Source organism: Anolis sagrei, chromosome 6, assembly GCF_037176765.1.
Source record: "Anolis sagrei isolate rAnoSag1 chromosome 6, rAnoSag1.mat, whole genome shotgun sequence".
Lineage (NCBI taxonomy): Eukaryota > Metazoa > Chordata > Lepidosauria > Squamata > Dactyloidae > Anolis > Anolis sagrei.
This window is the reverse complement of record NC_090026.1, coordinates 8,855,145-8,882,276: the sequence shown is the minus strand read 5'-3', so window position 1 is coordinate 8,882,276 and position 27,132 is coordinate 8,855,145. Positions and strand designations below refer to the sequence as shown.

General features: G+C 44.6%; 1 protein-coding gene across 1 annotated transcript in view; it reads right to left on the bottom strand.

Moving 5' to 3' along the window:
* LOC132779194 (myosin-7) overlaps positions 1–27,132 on the bottom strand; it is a 55,332-nt gene that overhangs the window by 6,525 nt on the left and 21,675 nt on the right. Inside the window, exons 15-35 of the mRNA XM_060782900.2 lie at positions 25,594–25,764; positions 25,053–25,362; positions 24,209–24,285; positions 23,503–23,590; positions 23,160–23,277; positions 21,282–21,405; positions 20,860–20,996; positions 16,861–17,116; positions 16,481–16,723; positions 14,608–14,784; positions 13,594–13,739; positions 13,400–13,490; positions 10,617–11,006; positions 8,645–8,771; positions 8,373–8,491; positions 8,080–8,276; positions 5,984–6,167; positions 4,075–4,240; positions 2,923–3,047; positions 2,453–2,761; positions 2,165–2,368 (exon numbers count right to left, since the gene is read on the bottom strand). Coding sequence (XP_060638883.2) covers positions 2,165–2,368; positions 2,453–2,761; positions 2,923–3,047; positions 4,075–4,240; positions 5,984–6,167; positions 8,080–8,276; positions 8,373–8,491; positions 8,645–8,771; positions 10,617–11,006; positions 13,400–13,490; positions 13,594–13,739; positions 14,608–14,784; positions 16,481–16,723; positions 16,861–17,116; positions 20,860–20,996; positions 21,282–21,405; positions 23,160–23,277; positions 23,503–23,590; positions 24,209–24,285; positions 25,053–25,362; positions 25,594–25,764 — 3,759 coding nt within the window. The remainder of the gene's footprint in view (positions 1–2,164; positions 2,369–2,452; positions 2,762–2,922; positions 3,048–4,074; positions 4,241–5,983; positions 6,168–8,079; positions 8,277–8,372; positions 8,492–8,644; positions 8,772–10,616; positions 11,007–13,399; positions 13,491–13,593; positions 13,740–14,607; positions 14,785–16,480; positions 16,724–16,860; positions 17,117–20,859; positions 20,997–21,281; positions 21,406–23,159; positions 23,278–23,502; positions 23,591–24,208; positions 24,286–25,052; positions 25,363–25,593; positions 25,765–27,132) is intronic.

The following is a 27,132-nucleotide window of genomic DNA, read 5'->3' as shown; positions in this document are numbered from 1 at the left end:
AAGTCCTTTGCAAGTTTCTGAGTTCCTTATACCTGGCTTCTCCATATTCCAAATGTTCCTTTGTCAGCTCCTGATAATGTTAGAGTTAGGTAAGTAAAAAAAAGAATACTCTAACTCCAATATGTGGTTGATAATCCTCATCTCCACGAGTGTTTCTGTATTAATTAATCAATATAAGTAAAAATGTAATGTTCATTTGTGGGATTAACATAACTCAAAAACCACTGGATGAACTGACATGAAATTTGGATGCAATATCAGGCCAATAAGTGACCATTACTCATAAAAACACTGAAAAACACAGTGGAAGAGTCTTAAAAAGCCAAAAAATAAAAATTACATTACAACGCATGCGCAAAACCACATATATATGCGCAAACACACATATATACTCATATACACAAATATATACACACACATATACACACAGAAAACACATATACAGACTGGGCCACAGCAACGCATGGCAGGGGACGGCTAGTTTATAATATAGATCTGTTGTCGAAGGCTTTCATGGCTGGAATCACTGGGTTGTTGAGTATTTTCCGGGCTGTATGGCCATGTTCCAGAAGCATTCTCTCCTGACATTTCGCCTACATCTATGGCAGGCATCCTTAAAAGTTGTAAGGTCTGTTGGAAACTAGGAAAATGGGGTTTGTATATCTGTGGAATGTCCATGATGGGAGAAAGAACTCTTGTCTGTTGGAGGTAGGTGTGAATGTTTCAATTGGCCACCTTGATTAGCATTTAATGGCCTAGCAGTTTCAAGATGTGGCTTCTTACTGACTGGGGGAATCCTTTGTTGAGAGGTGATTAGCTGTCCCTGATTGCTTCTTCTCTGGAGTTCCCCTGTTTTGCATGTTGTTTTTTATTTACTATTATGATTTTAGAGATTTTTAATACTGGTGGCCAGATTTTGTTCATTTTCATGGTTTCCTCCTTTCTGTTGAAATTGTCCACGTGCTTGTGGATCATTTGTAGGTAGGAAGACATGTGTGGGATGTATCTATACTTTCCAGAATAATCCTACATACTATGTTCTCATCCTGCCTCAATGCAGCATGGGAGCATCCCTGAAGACCTATTGATCTCTAGACGGACAGACAAATGGAGAGGTTATTGGGACTGGTGCCACTGTTTCATTGGACAAAGGAAGCTCCTTGGTTGGTGGCATCGCTTATTTTAAGGTCACATCCATGTCAACAGTAACGTCATTAGCAAGGTTATTAAAAGGAGCCACTTTTGGCCAGCAATACAGAGGTTGGGTCTGTTGGATATGTGGACACTCAATGGGCCAATATCGACACCTCAAAAACACCGGGATCATTGCATCCCTGGTGGCACAATGAGTTAAAACCTTGTACCAGCTGGACTGCTGACCGAAAGGTCGGCGGTTTGAATCCAGGGAGTGGGGTGAGCTTCCATCTGTCACCTCCAGCTTCCCATGTGGGAACATGAGAGAAGCCTCCAACAGGATGGTAAAACATCCGGGCATTTATTTATTTACATCATTTTTATCCTGCCCATATCAGCCCTAAGGCGACTCAGGGCAGCATCCTCTGGGCAATATCCTTGCAGACAGTCATTTCTCTCACACCAGAAGCTACTTGCAGTTTCTCATAGCTGGGGGCCAAAATTAACTGGGGAAATGTCTAATCAAAAGCACAGTGAAACATCCATGTTTTAAGATCCTTATGGAAGGTGGACAGGGTAGGTGCTAGCATAATCTCCCTGGGGAGAGAGTTCCAGAGCTGGGAGGCCACCACCGAGAAGGCCCTCTCTCTCATCCCTAACAACCACGCTTGTGACAGGAGTGGGAGCGAGACGAGAGCCTCCTCAGGAGATCTTACAGATCACGCAGATTTGTAGGGGAAGATGCGGTCACAAAGATAGGCAGGTCCCAAACCATTTAGGGCTTTATAGGTGATAACCTGCACCTTGAATTGAGAATTGAGTTGAGCTTTATCTGGATTTTGCTTCTCGGGAAATTCGCGAGATAAACATTGAAGTGTTTTTAGAATGTTCTAGGAAGTTGTTACAAGAGAATTGCAAAACGATAGAGAAACTTGCACCAAAGAATTTCTGAAGGCAACAAGTTCAGTTTCCAGGTTCCACGAAACCTACAACTCTTAAGAATGTAAGTTGTTTCTGAGGATCCTCTTACTTGTGTATGGAGAAGCTGGACTCGCTCACTGGCTTCTATCAGTTCCTGTTCAGCCAGTTTGCGGGCCCGTTCAGTCTGCTCCACCACGGCACGCAATTCCTCCAGCTCAGCCTGCAACAAATTGTTCCTCCGTTCTACTATGGCAATGTTTTCTTTGAGGTCTTCATTGGCTCGGACAGCATCATCCAGTTGTATCTGAGTGTCCTGGAGATAAAAGAAAAAGTTAGGATGAGGTCAATGGAAGGTGAGCTTTCAATCTTGTGCCCAAACCAAACTTTCTGGACTTACCTTGAGATATCCCTGGAGTGTTTTGACTTGCTTCTGAGCCTCAGCTGCTATGCGGTTGGCATGGCTAAGCTGGATTTCCATCTCGTTGAGGTCACCTTCCATCTTCTTCTTCACCCGCATTGCCTCATTGCGACTGCGAGTCTCTGCATCAAGGGATGCCTGAAGTGAATCCACCATCCTCAAGTGGTTTCTCTTGGCCTGCTCCATCTCCTCGTCCTTCTCGGCTAACTTGCGCTCAATGTCAGCCTTGATTTGGTTGAACTCCAGCTGAGCCCGCAGGATCTTGCCTTCTTCATGTTCCAGAGAGGCCTGGAAGAAAGCAAAAATGGTGGAGGAAATGGAGTTGACTGGAGACTATGTTCATCAAATCTGCTAAGGTTAAAACCACAAATATTGAGTGCATAATGTAAATGAAAGGGAGCCTTAAGGAGATTTTGTTCTGTGGGAACATGGCTCATAACCCTCCCTACCTCTGCCTCCTCAAGAGCTGCCTGCAACTCCATCTTCTCTGCTTCCAGTTGCTTCCGCACTTTCTCAAGTTCGTGGATGCTCTTGTTGCTGGCTCCGAGCTGCTCTGTCAGATCAGAAATCTCCTCTGACAGAAGGAAGAAAGGAAAGAGAGTCAGCCTGGGTTTGCAGCTTGGGAGTGATCCTGGACTCATCGCTGAGCTTGGAACACCAGGTCTCGGCGGTGACCAGGGGAGCATTTGCACAGTTAAAACTTGTGTGCCAGCTGCGCCTGTACCTTGGGAAGTCTGACTTGGCCACAGTAGTCCATGCTCTGGTTGCATCCCATATAGACTACTACAATGCACTCTACGTAGGGTTGCCTTTGAAGACTGCCCAGAAGCTTCAAATGGGTCAACAGACGGCAGCCAGGTTACTAACAGGAGCGGTGCTCAGGGAGCATACAACTCCTCAGTTGCACCAGCTCCACTGGCTGCCAGTTTGCTACTGGGCACAATTCAAAGTGCTGGCTTTAGCCTATAAAGCCCTAAATGGTTCTGGCCCAACTTACCTGACCGAATGCATCTCCCCTTATGAACCAGCTAGGACTTTAAGATCGTCTGGGGAGGTCCTGCTCTTGTTCCCGCCGGCGTCACAAATACGTTTGGCAGGGACGAGAGACAGGGCCTTCTCAGTGGTGGCCCCTCGGCTATGAAACGCCCTTTCTAGGGGCATTAGATTGCGCCCCCTGCCCTTTAACATTCCAGAGAAAAGTTAAGACTTGGCTGTTTGAGTAAGTGTTGGACAATGCAGTGTAACAGACATAGGAATGTGGAACGACTGGATGATGAGTTTGGACAACATTTTAAATTAAGAGATGCATACGATTTATATTCTATTGATTTTGTTATGGTTTTTTTTATTATATGTCAATTTTTAAAATGTTTTATGCTGTTGTTGGGCACTGAATTATTGTGTCTGAGTCGCCTGTGGGCTGAGAGGAGTGGTATATAACTGTAGTAAGCAAAGAGATAGATAGATAGATAGATAGATAGATAGATAGATAGATAGATAGATAAATCTCCCTCAGTAACAAGAAGGTCTGTTTAGGATCTGGTAGCTCATTAAGGGAGAAGGGCTGAGGAAGGCTCTGTGGTTGACGAGGAAAGGCTTACCTTGCAAGTTCTTGTTCTCTCTCTTGAAGGTCTCCAGATGTTCCAATGACTCCTCATAAGCATTTTTCAGCTTAAAGAGCTCTGTGCTGAGTGAACGGGCCTCTTTCTGAGATGACTCCAGCTCAGTTTGAGACTCTTCAAACTTCTGCTTCCACTCGGATAGGAGCTGGGATCGTCAAAGAACAGGCAGAGAGAATAAGAGTTGGTTGTGAGAATACTTATTTATTTATTTATTATTATTAACTTTATTTATACCCTACAAAATCTCTCGGAGGACTCGATGTGGCTTACAAAGGCCAAGGCCACCGACAATCAACAACATACAATACACAATAAACTCATAAGCAAATAATAAACATCAAGCAAAACAATAGGACAACAGGACAATAACACCATGACGTAATTAAAACCTAAAGGCCGGGCCAATGTAATGGACAAAATTTAAAAATGCTGAACTTGACAGGTAATATGTAGAGGTAAATGGAGGTAGGTGCAATGTGCAGATAATCCTGAATCTCTAGCAAAGTGCATTTGGGACTAAAGCCAGGAGTTTCCTATTCTGGAAAGGCACACTGGAACAGCCAGGTCTTCAGGCAAAGACAGCCAATGTTGGGGCTTGTCTGATGTCCTTGGGGAGAGAGTTCCAGAGTTGGGGGGCCACCACAGAGAAGGCCCTGTCCCTCGTCCCCACCAAACGTGCCTGCGACGGAGGTGGGATCATGAGCAGGGCCTCTCCAGATGATCGAAGGGAGCGTGCGGGTTCGTAAACGGAAATGCGATCACGCAGGTAGGCAGGTCCCTGCCACATGTTGCAGTGGCCAACCTTTTCTCTCTCTTTCTCTCCTCCTTTCTTTCTCTCCTTCCTTCCTTCCTTTTTTTCTTTCATTCACTCCTTCCTTCCTTCTCTTCCTCTTCCCTTGTGCAAAAGCTCCCCTGGCTACCACCAAAACCTGGGGTTCCAGGCTCAATGATGAATCCAGATGGCCACATCATGAGGAGACCGCAAAGCCTTGAGAAGACAATTATGCTGGGGAAAGTGGAAGGCAAAAGGAAGAGGGGCCGACCAAGGACAAGATGGATGGATGGCATCCTTGAAGTGACTGGACTGACCTTGAAGGAGCTGGGGGTGGTGACGGCTGACAGGGAGCTCTGGCGTGGACTGGTCCATGAGGTCACGAAGAGTCGGAGACGACTGAATGAATGAACAACAACAATGTTTTCAAAGTAAACCTGAAGAAGATGGAATCCTTTCTAGGATTCCAACATCTTTCTAGGAGAGAAGACCAGGAGATGGGACCAACCACCTATTTCCATAGTGGAGTTGGAATGGGGACAGTGTGATGTTACTATACCTAATACAACTTGCATAAGATATGCAAGTCCTATTAGGTATAGAACCACCATACCTTCATGATTTAATCTGATTTTGGAAACTAAGCAGATTTGCAGCTGATTAATTCTTAGATGAAAGACCACCAGGGAATGCCAAGAATCTCCATGTAGGGATAGGGATAAATCCTACCTAAAACCCTGAAAAGCTGGTGTCAGTTAGAGTGGATAATAACAGGATTTAGAGGAACCAACAGCCTCACTCATTATAAGACAGGTTTCTGTAGCCCTATGGAGTAGACCAAATCTCATTAGGATCTTAATGAGTTCTTCACGTATTTGCCATGTGGTCCTTCAGCTGAAAAGGGGGGTTTAAGTTAACACCTGCCATTGAACATGTGTGTCTACTTTCTTCTCTCCTACTAGGCTGTTCTGCCTATGTTTCTCCAGGGATGTCCAATTCTCTTGTGTTGACTTAAACAAGCCCACTCTGCCCATGTTTCAGAAAGCGTGTGTGTGCCATAATATTTCAACTAGGTAGAGATGCCCATCATTCCCTCTGTCTCCCCTCTGCACATACTTTGTCAAAATTCCTTTGCTTCTTGTCTAGAGCGGCCGCAGCTGCATTCGAGCGCTCCACGTCCACCATGAGGTCTTCGATCTCATTCTGCAGGCGGTGTTTGGTCTTCTCCAATGAGGAGCACTTGGCATTCACAGCCTCCACTGCCTCCTCAGCATCTTGTAGCCGCTGTGCCAACTTCTTCCTAACACACAAGACGCGGTGAGAGTCAGACAGGCAAACAAGAGCTGAGGAAATGCCACTTTCAACATGGGGTGGGTGGGTCTAGCCCTACCATTAGATGAGAGGAGTCAACGAGGTAGAAATGGATGGAGGAAAGAAAGATACAGTGTTCCCTCACTTATTGCGGTTCGCTTTTCATGGACTTGCTGTCTCGTGGGTTTCCAGGGCCACCCACGAAAAGTAAAAATCCGCAAAGTAGGGACGCGATATATGTATATTGCATTTTGTATATTGCATTTGTATATTGCAACCATTCATAAACTGGGAGACAAAAATCCATGAAACAGCAAGTCTGCGAAAAGCGAACTGCAAAGTAGCGAGGGAACACTGTACAAGCTTCACTCATCTTTTCACCTTGTTTTCCAATGATTTGGTCTTTTGACAGATCTAAATTATAGCCACGTAATGCATTTTCAACCCTTGGTGGAGCTCCTAGTGATGCAGTGGGTTAAACCTTGTGCTGGCAGGACTGCTGACCGATAGGTCAGCAGTTAGAATTCAGGGAGAGCTGGCTGAGCTCCCTCTGTCAGCTTCAGCTCCCCATCCAGGGATATGAGGAAAGCCTCCCACAAGGATGGTAAAACATCTGGGTGTCCCCTAGGCAACGTTCTTGCAGATGGCCAATTCTCTCACACCAGAAGTGACTTGCAGTTTCTCAAGTTGCTTTTGACACACAAAAAAACCTTGTTGGGTGCTTCCAACAACATGCTTCTTCTTCTTTTCTCCAAATCAGCCTTTGGCATTTGGTTTTTGGGATTTCAACTCCCAGAAACTCCAGCCAGCTTGGTCAAGTGTCAAAAATTTTGGGAGCTGAAGTTCAAAAACTTAGAGAATCCAAGGTTGGGAACCATTGCTCTATGTCAGTGTTTCTCAGCCTGGGGGTCAGGACCCCTGTGGGGGTTGTGAGGGGGTGTCAGAGGGGTCGCCAAAGACCATCAGAAAACATAGTATTTTATGTTGGTCATGGGGGTTCTGTGTGGGAAGTTTGGTCCAATTCTATCGTTGGTGAGGTTCAGAATGCTATTTCATTGTGGGTGAACTATAAATCCCAGCAAATACAATTCCCAAATGCTGAGGTCTATTTTCCCCAAACTCCACCAGTGTTCACATTTGGGGATATTGAGTATTTGTGCCAAGTTTAGTCTAGATCCATCATTGTTTGAATCCACAGTGCTCTCTGGATGTAGGTGAACTACAACTCCAAAAATTCAAGGTCAATGTCCACCAGACCCTTCCAGTATTTCCTGTTGGTTGTGGGCGTTCTGTGTGCCAATTCCATTGTTGGTGAACTTCAGAATACTCTTTGATTGTAGGTGAACTATAAATCCCAGCAACTACAACTCCCAAATGACAAAATCAAGACCCCTCCCAACCCCACCAGTATTCAAATTTGAGTGTATCGGGTATTTGGGCCAAATTTGGTCCAGTGAATGAAAATCCATCCTGCATATCAGATATTTACATTACGATTCATAAAAGTAGCAAAATTACAGTTATGAAGTAGCAACGAAAGTAATGTTATGGTTGGGGGTCACCACAACAGGAGGAACTGTACTAAGGGGTCGTGGCATTAGGAAGGTTGAGAACCACTACTCTATGTCTACTCAGTATGCTGATTTTCCCTCTCTTCTCTCAGTCAACATGGAGAAATGGATAGAGAAAGAAAGGTGTTTGGTTTTAGTGTGAAGTACGATGTAGACGCTCCATGCAGTCATGCCGGCCACATGACCTTGGAGGTGTCTACGGACAACGCTGGCTCTTCGGCTTAGAAATGGAGATGAGCACCACACCCCAGAGTCAGACATGACTGGACTTAATGTCAAGGGACTACCTTTACCTTTACCTTATGATGTAGACAGCTTGGGGACACTTACTTGGCCTCCTCCAATTCCTCTGTCCTCTGGATGGCATCAGTCTCATACTTGGTTCTCCACTGAGCCACCTCGGAGTTGGCCTTGGAGAGCAAGCGCTGAAGCTCGGCTTTGGCCTCGGTCTCCTCCTCATACTGTTCCCTCAGCAAGTCACAGTCATGGCGGGCCGACTGGAGCGCATGTGCCAGAGCATTCTTGGCCTGAGGGGAGAGGGACAGGCATAACATGCTCAGAGGCCATCAGTCCCTACCCAGGCATTTTCCTAATCTTCTCTCTGAACTCGGTTTCTCTCTTACCTTAGCTTCTTCCTCCAGTTGCCTCTTCAGATCTTCCAGCTGTTGGGTGTAAGTCAATTTCCCCCTTGTGAGTTGGGTTATCAAAGCTTCCTTCTCATCCAACTGGCGAGACAGCTCACCTAGGAAGAGGAAGAGGCAGTCATGTCAAGGTAAGAGAATGGGAAGGAAGAGTTTTGATCTGACTTAGCAGCCGGATGAACAAGTCAAAAAGGCATCCAAGTGGAACTGAATATGCCTTTCTTCTGTTGTTTCGAATGTCCCCTCTCCCTCACCATTCTCCGTCTGGAGTTTGGCTCTCTGCGTGGTGAGGTCGTGGGCCATCCGCTGGGTTTCTTCAGACTTAGTTCGGTGCTCATTCATTTGGTCTTCCAAGGTTCGGCACATTTTTTCCAGGTTGGCCTGCAGGGAAAAAAATGGTGGGAGGAAAATGAAGAGGAATTAGTTTTATTTGAAAGAAGAAATTATCAATGAAAAGTTTGGCCTCAGAAAAAGACAAAGGGAAAGAAGCTGAATGATAAAAATGAGGAAGTAAATGAAGGAGACAGAATTATTGAGAACTAACTGTACCTGCCATGCATTGCTGTGGCCAACCTTCCCTCCCCCCTCCCTCCCTCTTTCTTTCTTTCTTTCTTTCTTTCTTTCTTTCTTTCTTTCTTTCTTTCTTTCCTTCTCTCTCTCTCTCTCTCCCCCCCCCCTCTCTCTCTCTCTTTCCCTCCCTCTTTCCTTCCTTCCCCCATTTCTTTCCCTCCCTCTTTCTCTCCTTTCTTCCTTCTCTACCTCTGTCTTTCCTTCCTTCCTTTGCTCTTTGGTCCCATTCTTCCTTCTCTCTTTCCTTCCTTCCCTCCCTTTCTTCTTCCTTCCCCTTTTTTCTCCCCCCCCCCCCTTCTCTCCTTTCTTCCTTCTCTACCTCTGTCTTTCCTTCCTTCCTTTGCTCTTTGGTTCCATCCTTCCTTCTCTCTTTCCTTCTTTCTGTCCTTCCTTCCTTCCTTCCTTCTTTCCTTCCTTCTCTTTCTCTCCTTCTTTCCTTCTCTCCTTCTTTCCCTCCTTTTTTTCCCTTGCTTCTCTCTCTACCTTTCTTTCCTTCCTTCCTTCACTCCTTCCTTCCTTCCCTCCTTTCTTCGCTCCTTCCCCCTTTCCCTCCTTCATTCCTTCCCTCTACACATAAGCCAGAAAAGAGTTGGGCTCGATGGCACCACTTGAGTGAAAACATGGCTCTTTGAGCAAGTGTTTGAAATTTCAACATGACCAGATAAACTCAAATTGAATATGAACAAGGAATGGCTAAGATGATGTAAATGGATGAGGAATGGAACAGGAAGATGTAGTTTTATAATAGTTTTATAATTTTTATTGTTGTTATTGCTTTTATGGTTTTTACATGTACTATGATGTGATTTATTTGCTTTTAACCGATGTATGAATTCATATATGGCATCTAATTGTTGCCGATTTGTATGCCGCCTTGAATCACCTTTGGGCTGAAATGGGCGGAATAAAAGTAAAGTAAATACATATTTGTGGTTTTAGGTTTTGTGGATTTCTCTAGGAATCTCTAGGCTTCCAGTACAAGAAAATGGCCATAATGTCATGCGGTAGGACCTAGGTCCCCTGGTGATGCAGCGGGTTAAATCGCTGAGCCGCTAACTTGCTGACTGAAAGGTTGGTGTTTCAAATCCAGGGAGCAGGGTGAGCTCCCACTGTTAGTCCCAGCTTCTGCCAACCTAGCAGTTTGAAAACATGCGAATGTGAGTAGTTCAATAGGTATCGCCTTAGTGGGAAGGTAATAACGCTCCATGAAGCCATGTTGGCTACATGACCTTGGAGGTGTCTATGGACAACACCAGCTCTTTGGCTTAGAAATGGAGATGAGACCCACCCCCCAGAGTTGGACACAACTAGACTTAATGTCCGAGGAAATTTTTACCTTTACTAGGACCTAGAGATTCCAAGGAAATTTGTGCTAGAGGACCTAGAGATCTCTAGAAAAGTGTTTCTCTCCAGTTAAGAAAATAGTTGTTTTGAATTCACAGTTTTTCCACTTTAATGGAGGTCATGTGTCCCTAATCCCAGTGAATGTGGAGAACCTCTACCCAATTCTGTCCCCTGTTCCAAAATAACTCCCGCTCTCTTCTCCAAATTTTGTTCCAAACCAACTTCAGCTCCAACCTCCAATTAGGACTTCATCACTTTCCTAGCTTTGCCCCCAATGTATGTAGCCCTGCCTCCCCTTCCTTGACACAGAACCTTGGCTTTCATCAGCTGCTCCATGTTGGAGGTGACGTCATCCAGTTCTAGCTTCAGCTCACTCTTCTCCTTCTCCAGCTTCTGCTTCACACGTTGAAGATTATCGATTTGCTCGCCCAACTCCGCCACTGAGTCGGCGTGCTTCTTGCGCAGAGCTGCGGCCGTGGCCTCGTGTTGCAAGGTGGCCTCCTCCAGGTCCCGGCGCATCTTCTGGAATTCGGTCTCCCGCTTCTTGTTCAGCTCGATCTGGACGGAGGTGGCTCCACCAGCTTCCTCCAGACGTTCACTGATCTCCTCCAGCTCTCGCGAAAGATCGGAGCGCTGCTTCTCTACCTTGGCCCGGGCGGTGCGTTCAGCTTCCAGCTCTTCTTCTAGCTCTTCTATTCGTGCCTACACCAGAAGCAAGGAAACCCATTATGGAGTAGGCCAAGTGTGACCTTCAGAAAACCCTCTGAATTTTCTAATAACTCCTCCAACTGATGGGAAGAACCAGTGTGATATAGTCATTTTTAATACTGGACTATGATGCGGGATGTCAGGTTTCAAATCTCTATCCGACTTGGATGGCCTTGGGCAAGTCATGTTCTCTCAGTCTGAGAGGAAGACATTGGCAAACCACTTCTGAACAAACCTTGCCAAGAAAGTGTCATGATAGCATCGCTGTTAGGTGCACCATTAGATAGAAATGTGTTGAAGGAACTCAACACAATAACAATTTTTGCACTTAGAAAGATCTCCTATACTTTCTGAAGGGCTCAAGGCACCATTTTGTCACGTTTTATCCCCCCCCCCCCCCAAGTGTTTTTTAAAGCTTTTCCAAAACCAAAAATGACTAAACAGTTCACAGGTGAACAAATGACGAAACATAGCAGAGTTTTCCCCAGTATCCCTTGAAGGGTGCCATAGGCTATAGCACATCTGAGTTGGGCTGTAGCACAGTTTGTTAATCACCAGCTGCAATTGATCACTGCTGACCAGTTCGAATCCGGGGAGAGGCGGATGAGCTCCCTCTATCAGCTCCAGCTCCTCATGCGGGGACATGAGAGAAGCCTCCCACAAGGATGATAAAAACATCAAAAAATCATTCAGGCGTCCCCTGGGCAACGTCCTTGCAGACGGCCAATTCTCTCACTCCAGAAGCGACTTGCAGTTTCTCAAGTCGCTCCTGACACGACAAAAAAAAACGGAAGGTGACAGGTTTGAAGCCCGAGTGGGATTGAGCACCCGACTATTAAGCCTAGCTTACTGTCCACATAAGCAGTTCGAAAACAGCTGAGCTATGAGTGGAGAAATTAGGGACCGCTTAAAGCGGGGAGGCATTTTCCGATACCATAAAAATGTCAAAGAGCAAGGAGGAAATACAATCAAAATGACTTGGAGTCTTAGTGAATGAAGCAACAGCTCCCCACTGTGGCCGGAATCGAGCATAACCTCCAAGCACCAAAGTGGAAATGTCAAAAATACCTCTATCTGTCTGTCTAGAAAACGGCATTGAATGTTTGCGGTGTATGTGTGCATTGTGATCCGCCTTGAGTCCCCTTTGGGGTGAGAAGAGTGGAATATAAATACTGTAAATAAATAAATAAAACACTGAGTTGTATTAGAGTGGGACAAGAATTAAATACAGTGTTCCCTCGCTACTTCGCTGCTCGCTTTTCGCGGACTCACTGTTTCGAGGTTTTCCGAGTGAGCAAATGAGGGAGGGCGGGTGAGTGAGCGGGCGAGGGTGGCAAGGGCAGCATCGGCAGCAGAATCAGGAGCCCGGTCACCTCTTCCAGGCTCCTGCTTCTGCTGCTGCTTCCGCCTTCTGCGGTCCTCCCGTGCTCACTCATCCGCCCTTCCTCACTCACGCACTACTTACTGGGCCGAGTCCTGGGCAAACGATGGAGGGAAGGCTGCAAAGGTGCAAGCAGCAGCAGAAGAAGGAGCTTCTGCCGCTGCCGCTGTCCTTGACGTCCTTGCTCGCTTGCTCGCTCACTCAGTCATCCTCCCTCACTTGGTCACTCACCGGGCCGGGTCCCAGCAGCTGAACCAGGACTCGGCCTGGCGAGTAGCGAGTGAGGGAGGGAGGATGGGTGACTGAGTGAGTGAAGGTGGCAAGGGCAGCATGAGGGCGGCAAGGGAACATAACACACGCGATAAGTGAAGGAACGCTGTACAATGCTGAGGAGTAGTGTGTGTGGAGTTACTCATTCCTGCTTTACTAACATTTAGAAATTGGAAATTAAGCTGAGATCTTAATGTCAAAGGACCAGATCTAGACCCAGATGTTAAAAAGCTTCCATGAATATATGCAGGACCCACTCCTCTGGTGGCGCAGTGGGTTAAACCGCTGAGTTGCTAAACTTGCTGACCAAAGGGTCGCAGGTACAAATCTGGGGAGCAGGGTGAGCTTCTGCTGTCAGCTCCAGCTTCTGCCAACCTAGCAGTTCGAAAACATGCAAATGTGAGTAGATCAATAGGTACCGCTCCGGCGGGAATGGCGCTCCATGCAGTCATGCTGGCCATATGACCTTGGAGATGTCTATGGACAATGCCGGCTCTTTAGCTTAGAAATGGAGATGAGCACCATACCCCAGTCCGACACGACTGGATTTCATGTCAGGGGAAAACTTTTACCTTTACCTTTACCTACTCCTAGAGACTGACATTTTAGATACAGTAGGAAAAAGGCAATGTTCATTCCAAAAGAGCAGTACATATTAAAACCAGATTAGGTTCTGTCCAGAAATACTGCATTCTAGACTTCCCTTTGAAACAAGAGCATTTTGTCCACCTTTTACCTGTAGCTCTTTGAGCTTCTTCTGCAGCTGGATGCCTATGGATTGTTCATCTTCTATTCTAGCAGTCAAGGCATTGAGCTCAAAATCTTTCCTGGAGAAGACAAGACTCAGTTTGGGTACAGTAATAGCATGGCTAAGAACAGCACGCAAACAATAAGGCATTGAAGGGATATTCATACAGTAATCATCCTTACTTTTTCAGCTTTTCATCCAGCTGCTGCTTGTCATTCTCCAAATCCATAATGCTCTCTTGGGTCAACTTCAAGTCTCCTTCCAGCTTCCTCTTAGCTCTCTCCAAGTCCATGCGGATCTTCTTCTCTTGCTCCAGAGAACCCTCTAACTGTGAAGCAAAGGCAGGACATGTCGCCAAGAAGCTCAACAAGATGGTCCTATTCCCAAGACTTAACAAGATGGCCCTATTCCCAAGAAGCTCAACATGATGGTCCTATTCCCAAGACTTAACAGGATGGCCCTATTCCCAAGAAGCTCCACAAGATGGTCCTATTCCCAAGAAACTCAACAAGATGGCCCTATTCCCAAGACTTAACAAGATGGCCCTATTCCCAAGAAGCTCCACAAGATGGTCCTATTCCCAAGAAGCTCAACAAGATGGTCCTATTCCCAAGAAGCTCAACAAGATGGCCCTATTCCCAAGAAGCTCAACAAGATGGCCCTATTCCCAAGAAGCTCCACAAGATGGTCCTATTCCCAAGAAGCTCAACAAGATGGCCCTATTCCCAAGACTTAACAAGATGGCCCTATTCCCAAGAAGCTCCACAAGATGGCCCTATTCCCAAGAAGCTCCACAAGATGGTCCTATTCCCAAGAAGCTCAACAAGATGGTCCTGTTCCTACTGCCAATAACCTTCCACTTCTTTAATGAAACCACAGTTGGCCTTCAACAGTGGATTTAACAGTTGTAGATTGATTATTCATGGATTTGTTCAATATGATCTTTCTAGGCATCTCTAGGTCTTTCAGCACAACTATGTGGGCAACCTCCAGTGAAAGTTGACCATAGTCATACTGGAGGATCTAGAGGTTCCTAGAGAGGTGTTCACCTAGGTTAAAAAGTAGTATTTTTACTTGCTGTTTTTACACTTTTGGGCAGATAGGGCCTTGCACCACTAACTTCAGTGAATAAGGATGGCCAACTGTATACATATACAATCAGTTTGGCATTTGACCTCCAAGCTCCGTTTACTTACATCATCCACTTGTTGCTCCAGCTTCACCTTGGCCTTGGTAAGGGTGTTGACCTTGTCTTCCTCGGCCTGGAGGTCATCCAGGGCTTGCTGGTGTGCTTCCTGGAGAGCCTTCTTTTCCTTGGTTAGCTTGACAATGATTTCATCCAGGCCAGCCATCTCTTCTGTGAGGTTCTTAACCTATGGCCATTTTGCAATATTTTAGAACATTATCTCACTGGTGTAAACATGATTTAGGAAGTGAGTATTCAGTCATCCTAGTGAGAAACAACACTCAAGGATTCCACATCTTTGGTTAGTTCTGTTGGAGCATGTAAGAAATCAGTTAGTGTGTGTGTGTCAACTGTAAAATAAGATGTATGAAGCTGATTGGTCGGGCTACACCCAGGGAGATAGCTGAGCCTGGGGCTTTTGAATACTGTTACATTTTTCAGGCTTGAGCTGTGCAGGTACTTGCAAAAAAGCAGAGAGAGACACAGAATTCAAAGTGTGCTCTTGCTTCATGAGCTGCTGAAGGAGTTTATCCACATGGACAAAGAAAGACCATTTTAAATCACTCATAACATTATGTGAGTTAATGTGACTGACCACATGATTGTAAATATATCGTTCTGAATTTCGAAGAGTAAACTACTTGTTCTTTATTGTTTATCTGTGTGGCATATTTTTTTCTCTGGCAAGGCAGTGTGTGGGCTGATCGAACATGAACTACGCATGATTTTCATTTCATCACAAGTTCTTCTTTCTGTCAAGGTTGATGGCTCAATGCTACAGCAATACATGTTACATGTTAAGTTACGGGTTACATCTCTGAAATAGTGGATTACGTGAGTTCAAAACCTAGGAATACATCTACATAGAGATTGGTTTAGAAGATCAGCCACTCTAGTTGATTTCCTCATTCTAGATCAATATTCTCCATTCTTTGATCCTCCAAGTGTTTTGGACTTCAGTTCCCAGAATTCATGACAGTTGGCCAAACTGGCTAGGGCAGTGGTTCTCAACCTGGGGTCCCCAGATGTTTCTGGCCTACAACTCCCAGAAATCCCAGCCAGTTTACCAGCTGTTAGGATTTCTGGGAGTTGGCCAAAAACATCTGGGGACCCCAGGTTGAGAACCACTGGGCTAGGGCTTTTTGGAGGTCCCAAACACCTGGAGAACCAAATGTTGAGATCCATCTCTTCTCAAGACAGCAAGACCAATTCTGACCCAGTGACTCTAGAACAGTTATTCTCAACCTATAGGTTCCCAGATATTTTGGCCTTCAACTCCCAGAAATCTTAATAGCTGATAAACTGGTTAGGATTTCTGGGAGTTGTAGGCCAAAACACCTGAGGATCCACAGGTTGAGAACCATTGCTCTAGAAAAAGCTCATTTGTGAAGTCATTCTCAATCTACCCAAATCCAATGAACAAAAAGGTCAAGGTGTCCAATTCCATATTTGCATGTCCTTCAAGTGGAGTATCCTTGAAAAAATGATGAAGGTAACTGAGAACTGAGAAGTTCTTGCCTGTACTGTGCAATTAGGCTGAGACTCTGAACAGACCAGCAAAATACCTATAAGAGGCTAGGTCAGCCTAACTGACCTTGAATATTTAACTCATTGGCCATGAAGGCTCTCAAGTTCAAATGGAGACATTTTAGGTGTGTGTCCATATGCTTCTTGCTGGTCTTTGAGGATGCTATTTATAACTGGAGCTAAAACCTTTTAACTAAAAGCAATGAAGAACAGAGGTTTCCAAAATATACTTTGGGTCTTCTCTGTTCTATTTCAAGAACAATTGACCCAACTAGTCTTCCTCTATTCCAGGTGAAGCCGAGAAAGCTCTTGGACTCCTTCTTCAAGACACCACACCTTCCTTCCTGTGTTCCTACCTTATTCTCTGTTGCATGCTTTTCTTTCTCCACTTTGGCCAGAGTCAGCTCCAGGTCATCGATATCTTTCTTCAGCTCAGAGCATTCATCCTCCAGCTTCCGCTTCTTGGCTGTGAGCTCAGCATTCATCTCCTCTTCATCTTCCAGGCGCTCTGTCTGTTCCTTAACTTTGGCTTCAAGCTGGATCTTGTTCTTGATCAACTGGTCGCAACGTTCTTCTGCATCTGCAAGATTATCTTGCTCCTGAGAAGGAAATAAGAAAAGAGAAAGAGTAAGTCACCCAAGAATCTAAATGCTCAACTAAGTTCCAATTTGGAGATGTGTCATATCATCCTGTGAACCAGACAGACATCTCAATTTTTGGACATCCAAGCACTTACTGCCTGAACTTGCAGCTGGAGGTCATTCTTCTCTTGGAGTAGGGAGACCATCTTCTCCTCCAGCTCTTTCCGACGAGCTTCAGATTTCTCCAACGCCTCCTTCAGCTTGCCAAATTCCTCCTTCATGGCTAACATCTCTTTCTCGGTTTCTGCACTCTTTAAAAGCGGCTTGATCTTGAAGAAGAGCCTCATCCAAGGCCAGTTCTTCACCCCCATGAAAGCCCGGATGTTGTACTGGATCACAAGCAACGATTCCCTGCATGAACACATTTGAAACGTAAACATCTCTTCCGATGTGCCTTTGGAGAGTGACCGTTCTCCCCATTTCTATTTGTTCCACCTACAGTGTTGCACTTTCTCCCGTCCTAAACTGAAAGCCTAACCCAACTGTTCATCCTTTTGGGCTCCTCTCAAATGTACTTTTTCTACTCCTACCTTATCCAGGGTTTTATCATTTTACCTTGTCCATGTGGCCTGCCCATTGTGTCTGATTTTATATTTTGCTTTGTTTATTCTGCTACTGTATGTGTTTATTGTGATGTAATCTTTGTTGTTTTTTTGTTGTTGCATTTTGTATTTTATTTTGCTGTATTGTATCTTTGGGCCTGGCCTCATTTTATTTATTGTTTATTTATTAATTCAGAACTTTTATATCCCGTCTTCTTAACCTCCGCAGAGGGACTCAGGCCGGCTAACAACAAAAAATGCATACACAAGTAAACTAATAACATCATAACATCATAATACATTAAAATACAAACAGAATAAATACATAAAGTCAAATCGTCAAGATAAAATCACATTCATCACAGTCCGCCAGTGTGGTCAGTAGTTATTAGGTTGTTGTTGACTCGCCAATCATTCTGAGAATGCTTCGTCCCAGAGCCAGGATTTCATTAGCTTTCTGAAAGTCAGGAGGGAAGGAGCAGACCTAATCTCCATCGGGAGAGAGTTCCACAGCCGAGGGGCCACCACCGAGAAGGCCCTGTCTCTCGTCCCCACCAGACGCGATTGCGAAGGTGGTGGGACCGAGAGCAGGGCCCCTATAGAAGATCTTAACAACCTTGATGGTTCATAGGGGAGAATCCGTTTGGCCAGGTAAACTGGGCCGGAGCTGTTTAGAGATTTATAGGTCAACACCAGCACTTTGAATTGTGCTCGGAAGCTAATTGGCAGCCAGTGGAGCTGACACAACAGAGGAGTAGTGTGCTCCCTGTACCCCACTCCTGTTAGTAATCTGGCTGCCCCTAGTTGGACTAGTTGCAGCTTCCGGGCAGTCTTCAGAGGCAACCCCATGTAGAGAGCATTGCAGTAGTCTATACGGGATGTAACCAGAGCGTGGACCACCGTGGCCAAGTCAGACTTCCCAAGGTAGGGGTACGGGCGCAGCTGGCGCACAAGTTTTAATGTTAGCTGCCCCAACCTCCACTCAGGGAGATGGTGGCAGGGTATAAATAAAGATGATGATGATGATGATGATGATTATTATTATTATTATTATTTGAAACACAACAAGATGAGTCCACAGCAGACAAGATCACTCTACTGGCTGTTGTATTGGATCCCAGTCAGACACTTCCCAAGTGTCTAGGACTGTGTGATGTATCGGCAAATAATGCATGTAGATTCCAGTAAGGTGGCCTTCTGCAGCTGGCAGATGGTAATTTTGTCAGTGCCGATTGTGTTTAAGTGCAGGCCAAGGTCTTTAGGCACTGCACCCAGTGTGCCGATCACCACTGGGACCACCTTGAGTGGCTTGTGCCAGAGTCTTTGCAGTTCAATCTTTAAATCCTCATATCATGTCTATTATTATTATTATTATTAGTAGTAGTAGTAGTAGTATGTAGGCAGAAAATGTAATTCAACACCACTGTACCTGCCATGGCACAATAATATGGGTTCCTGGGATTTATGGTCTGGTGAGGCACCAATACTCTTTGACAGAGAAGGCTAAAGACCTTGTAAAGTCACAGCTGCCATGACTCTATAGCAGGCCCAGGCCAACTTGGACCCTCCAGGTGTTTTGGACTTCAACTCCCACAATTCCTAACAGCCGGTAGGCTGTTAGGAATTGTGGGAGTTGAAGTCCAAAACACCTGGAGGGTCCAAGTTGGCCCTTGCTGCTCTATAGGATTGGCCCACATCTGCCTGGCTGCTTATTTCTGCATATGCTGTACCACCAATTGAATTGTTTGTCTTTTTAAGTAGTTTTTTTTCTCTGTTAGGCCTTAGTAAGAATTATTTGTGGTGTTTTTTTTAATCTTGGTGTGCATTTATTTATTAATACAAGAGGTTTTGACTAGCAGACTAATATTTGTACAAGTATTTAAATTTTGTTCTGTCTTGTAGTTGTTAGCGAATTATCTGGAAATGTCATTATGTTTTATTTTTCTGATGCTGTGAGCTGCTTTGAGCATAATTTACCACGGGGGAAAATGGCATTATATGCAACGAGGAAGGTATTTAAACAAGGACAAGGGACAAAATAGATCTTTTGTTTCAACAACGGCTTTATGCATTTTCTAATATTTGTTGCGTTGTTGGAATACGAACCTGGATTGATAGGGAATTTTGAAAACATATGTTTATGAATTCAGATCTGGATTTACCCACCTACATACTTTTTGCCAAAAAATGGAACATAGAGAAAAATATAAAGCAGCGTTTCTCAACATGGGGGTCGGGACCCTTGGAGGGGGTGTCAAAGGGGTTGCCGAAGACCATCAGAAAACAGTATTTTCTGTTGGTCATGGGGGTTCTGTGTCGGAAGTTTGACCCAATTCTATCGTTGCTGGGTTTCAGAATGCAGATGTAGATAAACTATAAATCCCGCAACTACAACTCCCAAATGTCAAGGTCTATTTTCCCCAAACTCCACCAGTGTTCACATTTGGGCTTATTGAGTATTCATACCAAATTTGGTCCAGATCCACCATTGTTTGAGTCCACAGTGCTCTCTGGATGTAGGTGAACTACAACACCAAAACTCAAGGTCAATGCCCATCAAACCCTTCCAGTATTTTCTGTTGGACTTTGGAGTTCTTTGTGCCAAGTTTGGTTCAATTCCATCATTATTGGAGTTCATAATGCTCTTTGATTGTAGGTGAACTATAAATCCCAGCAATTACAACTCCCAAATGTCAAGGTCTATTTTCCCCAAACTCCATCTGTGTTCACATTTGGGCATATTGAATATTTGTGCTAGGTTTGGTCCAGATCCATTATTGTTTGAGTAGGTGAACTACAACTCCAAAACAGAAGGTCAATGCCACCAAATCCTTCCAGTATTTTCTGTTGGTCCTTGGAGTTTTCTGTGCCAAGTTTGGTTCAATTCCATTGTTGGTGGAGTTCCGAATGCTCTTTGTTTGTAGGTGAACTATAAATCCCAGCAACTAAAACTTCCAAATGACAAAATTTGGAACCCCACCCCTAACTCCACCAGTATTCCAATTTAGCACAAATTTGGTCCAGTGAATGAAAATACATCCTGCATATCAGATATTTACCTTACAATTCATAACAGTAGCAAAATTACCGTTATGGAAGTAGAGACAAAAATAATGTTATGGTTGGGGGTCACCACAACATGAGGAACTGTATTAAGGGGTCGTGGCATTAGGAAAGTTGAGAAACACTGATATAGAATATTTTTCAGGTGTCTCTGTGTTCCCAAAATTATGGTGGGGATGTGTTATGGCCCCAAAGTCTCCCCTCCCCATTTTATTTATTATTTCATTAATATTTCAGAATACTGAATATTGTGGATCTCCAATATCTAAAACCAATTAAATCTAATTTATGGTGCTATAGCAGTGTTCTGAAATACGTTCACCAAGATGTTGGAGACCACAGATCTTTTCCAACAAAGGCACAACAGAATGACATTATGATGTCTTTTTGGAAGGATGAACACCACTCACAACAGCTTTCTAGAACCACCACACAAAAGACCTTGCTTTTTTGAGGGACATCAATATGGCGCATTGAGTAAGGACCTACTTCCGTTCCATGATCTTCCTGAATTCTATTCTGGCAAGAACACCACGGGACTGAGCCTGGATTCGAGTGATGATGCGAGAGAGGCGTTCATCCCTCATCTCCTCCAACAACCCCAGAAGACCTGCCTTGAAGAAGACCTGAGTGGAGAAAGATACTTGGTTGGAAAAAGTACTGCACTCCAGCCCACCCCATTATTGTGCAATCTGAGAAGTTCTAGCTAAGGCAGTGGTTCTCAACCTGTGGGTCCCCAAGTGTTTTGACCTACAACTCCCAGAAATCTCAGCCAGTTTACCAGTTGTTAGGATTTCTGGGAGTTGAAGGCCAAAACATCTGGGGACCCACAGGTTGAGAACCTCTGAGCTAAGGAAACACTACCATTTTCCTTGGGAGAGCAGCTCACTGTGGCTCCAACCACCGCTCACCTTTGTGTGGCCAAATTTGTATTGGTTGTGGTCAATGTCCAAAGAGCCCAAGAGCTTTTCTGCTCCCTTCCTGCTGTCTATGAACTGGCCCTCAGGGATGGCAGATGGGTTCAGGATGCGGTACCTGGGAAGAAGAAGGAAAATATTAAATACTTCTGTATCTTCCTTGTAACATAGACAAGTAGCCACATCCAAACCCACAGCAGATATTATAATTCATTACTGCACTTTTGGCATAGGGTAGTGAGATTTTGGGTATTCTCTTCTGCTCTTTCTCTGCCTTTTCTGAAAAATCAAGTTTGTAATCTTTGTGACAGTGAAGATAAGATATCAAAGATTTAGTCCATCATGAGCCACATTCCGTAAGATGGGTAGGAATGTCCAGTTTAGTTATTTGTTTACATCATTTTTTATTCTGCCCATTTCAGCCTGAAGGTGACTCAGGGTGGCGTACAAAACCGGCACAATTAGATGTCATATATATATATATATATATATATATATATATATATATATACATACATATACACACTAGCCATCCCCTGCCACGCGTTGCTGTGGCCCACATGGGGGTTCTGTTTGGCCCAATTATATCGTTGGTGGAATTCAGAATGCTCTGTGATTGTAGGTGAACTATAAATCCCAGCAACTACAATTCCCAAATGTCAAGGTCTATTTCCCCCAAACTCCATCTGGATTCATATTTGGGCGTATTGAGTGCTTGTGCCAAGTTTGGTCCAGATTCATCATTGCTTGAGTCCACAGTGTTCTCTGGATGTAGGTGAACTACAACTCCCAAATTCAAGGTCAATGCCCACCAAACCCTTCCAGTATTTTCTCTCGGTCAAGGGAGTTGTGTGCCAAGTTTGGTTTAATTCCATCGTTGATGGAGTTCAGAATGTTCTTTGATTGTAGGTGAACTATAAATCCCAGCAACTACAACTCCCAAATGACAAAATCATAATTTTTTGAGTGATGGTCACTCCTTGTGTTGTGAGACGTTTCGTTGCCAAATTTGGTGTGATTTCATTCATTGGTTCTTTTGTTTTTAAGGTACTCATTATGCACAGAGCATATATATATATATATATATATATATACACACACACACACACACACACACACACACACATATACATACACACACACACACACACATACATACACACACACACACATACATATCTCATTTAAAAACAATTAAATTAACCATAGAAGCAATAAAAACTATATAAATCTCTAAAACCAATGTCTTCTGGTTCAATTCCTCATCCTTTTACATCGTCTTAGCCGTTCCATGTTCATACCTATTTGAGTTTATCTGGTCACACAAAGGTTCCAAACACTTGCTCAAAAAGCCAGGTCTACAATCTTTTCTGAAAAGTCGGGAGGGAGGGGGGCCGATCTACTATCCTTGGGCAGGGAGTTCCATAGCCGAGGGGCCACCACTGAGAAGGCCCTGTCTCTCGTTCCCACCAAATGTGCCATGTCCAGATGACCTGAGTCCTATTGTTAGTCCCAACTAGAGTAAACCCACTGCATCAGTGACATTTACCTATGTGTTAACTCACCATACAACAATTCTCATTGGGACCAACCAATAGGATACATGACTTCTTGTTCCTTGGCCTGCACACTGAAAGAATACTCAATTGTTCCTCATAATAAAAGGCAATTACCTGCACGTAAGGCAGGATTTAATTTATTTTTGAGCAGAGGAAATCCAATTGGCAACTAACTGCCAAGTTTATGACTTCTCTGAATGACTGTCCCATTACTTGGGAAGAGCTCTCCCCATAACTGTTTCCCTTCCCTCATAGTATACTGTGCTTTTCCAAGGTATCCTTCCCATCCCAGTCAATTGAGGGACAAACCCACCTTTGCCTGAAGTCTCCGTACAAGATCCGGTTGGGGAACCCCTTCCGGCAAATTCGGATTCCTTCCAGTACTCCATTACAGCGTAGCTGGTGCATAACCAAGGGGTTGTCCATCACACCTGAGGGAGAAGTGAAGAACAGAACAAGAAAATATGCAGATAAGAGATAAAAAAGGAAGCAATTGGTCATGTCCATATGGATAGCCAGGGACTTCTCTGTTCATTCTTTTTACCAGAGATATTACAGATGACATGGGAATTTCCGGCTACATCCTCCCATGGTGAAATGGAGCAATGGGTGCCGCCATGACACACGAGAAGGAAGAAGAGGACCTAAGATCTCACCTGGAGACTTTGTCTCATTGGGAATGATGCAACGCACAAAATGTGGGTGAGTAGAGCGCAGGTTGGTCATCAATTTGTTGAGGTTCTCCTAGAGATAAAAGAAGAATGGAGGCATTGAGATGGATGGGAATGGGGAGTGATAGGATGGCTGAGTTAGCCAGGATACTAAGATCCCTGCAGCTTAGGGAGTGGGACATATTTCAAATGGGGAGTGGGGGCTTGAAAGGTGACATGATAGCCATGTTTAAATGTTTGAAGAGATGTCGTTGAAGATGGAGCCAGCTTGTTTGCTGCTGCTCTAGAGGACATGAATCAATGGATTCAAAATACAAGGGGGTGGGGAATCTAAGTGTTAAGAAGAATGTCTTTGCATGAAACACAACAACAATGGGACAGAGCCTGATGGACTCTTTTCGTTTGGGTGTCTTTAAACACAAGTCTTTCAGAAGTGTTTTAGCTGTATACTTCTACATGGTAGGCTCTTATGATCCCTTCCAATGCTATGATTCTGGCTACAAATTAGATTTAGAACTTGGATTTAGATTGTATGTGTGTGCATATTCCTTTCTGTAAAAGGGCTTAAGTTCTAATTTGGGGCAATGGTAGGATACAAATTACTTTGCTAATAATGACCGCCATGACAATGATGACCATAGTGTGGGTGCTGTTGTTTCCCATTTTCAAATAACCTAGGGATTCTCCTTACCCTGTGCAAAGCAGATACAGTTTGGAAGGAAGACCCTTTCTTCTTATGAGCGGTCTTTCCCTTACTGGTCTCAGCAGCTAATAGGAAGAGAAAGGTTAAGGAAGGACAAAGAGAGAGGAAACACATTAGGGTCCACTGGGTTAGAGCGGCTCTCCTCAATGTAGTCTCCCTGGGGTGTGCTGGACTACAATTCCCATGATGCCCAACCAGCTTTACTATTGGACATGCTAACCCGGGCATTGCAACTGTTGTCCATCATACTTGGATAGCATCATGTTAGAGAGGACAGTATTAAAATATATACATAAACATTTTGACCAGAGAGACATAGGAATTGTCTTATAATGGATCAGAGAAATTGTCCCCTTGATCTAGTTTCATCTGCTTGGACTGGCATCAATCCTCAAGGGTCTCGGGTAGAAGTCGTTCCCATCTGCTATCTATCCTTCTAACTCAGTGGTTCTCAACCTGTGGGTCCCCAGGTGTTTTGGCCTACAACTCCCAGAAATCCGAGCCAGTTTACCAGCTGTTAGGACTTCTGGGAGTTGAAGGCCAAAAACATCTGGGGACCTCAGGTTGAGAACCACTGTTCTAACTGGAAATGAGAGGATTAAGCTTGTGACCTTCTATATGCAATGAAGATGCCGTATCACTGTGCTATGGCCTCTCCTCATTCATTCTTAAGTCACACCAGGTACACTACACTATAACATTTTGGTTGAGGACCCACAATTGGTGGTTTTCTGTTCTGGTTCCCATATTCATGACCTAGACTGGAATCGATAGGATTAGTATGGGAACACTAAGACTCCAGTCGGCTTCCACATTTCATGTTTTCTCTTACGTGCATCAGCTCCAGCGTAATTGGCAAAAAGATTTGCCAGGAGCTTGAGGGCCGATTTCTGGTAGAGCCCCACCACCGTCTCGTTGAGGGGGTCTTTGTTCTTCTGCAGCCAGCCGATGATGTTGTAGTCAACGGTGCCAGCATAATGGACGAGGGCAAAGTGAGCCTCTGGTTTGCCCTTGATGTTTCGGGGCTTCCCAAAGTTGGCTGACTTGCCCAGATGGTTGTCGAAGAGCTTGGCCTTGAAGGTCATATCGCTGGCCTTGGGAAACATGCATTCCTCTTCCAGGATTGACATGATTCCCATTGGCTGTAGAAGATGACAAAATATCAGTAGGTAGCTCCACCACTCTAAGAGTCACAATGGCAGGTCTAGGAAGAGGTTTTGTGATGATACCTGCTCAACATGGAGGTATTAATTCATAAATGGACACCTCCATATGATTCCAGGTGGGCCACAAGCTATTGACCACACCAAAACCATCAAAGAATAGACATTGCACTTTTTTTAACAAAGGAAGGGATCTCAAAGAGACTGTACCTTCTCAATGAGGTCAATGCAGGCCTGCAGGTCCATGCCAAAGTCAATGAAGACCCATTCGATGCCTTCCTTCTTGTACTCTTCTTGCTCCAGGACAAACATGTGGTGGTTGAAGAACTGCTGCAGCTTCTCGTTGGTGAAGTTAATGCAGAGCTGTTCAAAGCTGTTGAACTGGATTTGGTGGAGGAGAATGAAATCAAAAATCAGGAAACTGTGAGCACTTTGGTGGAAAACGTCTCCACAAGATGGAAGGAACAGAGATTGTTAGTCTTCACAGTGGACACTCCTGGTTTGCTTTGGACAGGTATATGTAAAACTGGAGGAGTCAGGTAGAGCAGTGGTGTCCAACCTTTGGTCCACCACGTGTTTGGGAATTCAACTCCCAGAAGCCCTGGCCAACTTATCCAATAGTCAGGAATTCTGGGATCTGAAATCCAAAACACCTAGAAGACCAAAGGTTGGACACCACTGTGTCAGTGCATGGACTACAGTCCCCATAATCCTCAAGCTGCAGGATTCTGGAAAATGTAGCCCAACAAAATAACTTCCAAGTTGTGGCTGGAATGCACAAATCCATGGACAAATTGGACATGATGGTGTTTGGAGCCCAAAATTCTGTATTATTCCTGATGCTAAAAGACCAACCCATTGCTACGCTATATAAATAAAAATGTAATGTTCGTTTGTGGGATTAACATAACTCAAAAACCACTGGACAAATCGACACCAAATTTGGACACTACACCTCTAATAGACCAACAAGTGACCATCACTCATGAACCCCTCCCAAAAAACAGCAGAAAGGACTTTAAAAACCCAAAAAACTAAATGGTGATACAGTGCATGCATGGAAGTGACAGCTCCCAGCATCCCCTTTAGGGGAGGAGGAATGCTCCAAATGCACTGCTTCCAAGCTGCAAGCTTGCTTCTCCTTGGATTTCTTTGAGAGCATCCCAATCCATACATATTTCCTATCCCTGGACTGCAACTCCCAGCAATCCTCCAGATAGATAAGATATAAAGATCAGATAGAGACAGATAGTAGGGAGATAGATCAATCAATCAGGAGGACTGCTAGGAGTTACAGTCCAAGAACAGATAGAGAAGGAAGAAAGGAGAGAAAGAAATGGGGAGGGGAAGGAAGGAAAGAAGCAGAGAAGGAAGGAAGGAAGGGATGAAGGAAGGAGAAAAGGAAAGAAAAAAGGGAAGGAAGGAAAGAGGTAGAGAAGGAAGGAAGGAAAGAAGGAGAGAAGGAAAGAAAAAAGGGAAGGAAGGAAGGAAGGAAGGAAGGAAGGAAGGAAGGAAGGAGGGAGGGAGGGAGGAAGGAAGGAAGGAAGGAAGGAAGGAAGGAAGGAAGGAAGGAAGGAAGGGAAGGACAAAAGGAAAGAAAAAAGGGAAGGAAGGAAAGAGGTAGAGAAGGAAGGAGGGAGAGAAGGAGAGAAGGGAAGAAAAAAGGGAAGGAAGGAAGGAAGGAAGGAAGGAAGGAAGGAAGGAGGGAGGGAGGGAGGGAGGGAGGGAGGGAGGGAGGGAGGGAGGGAG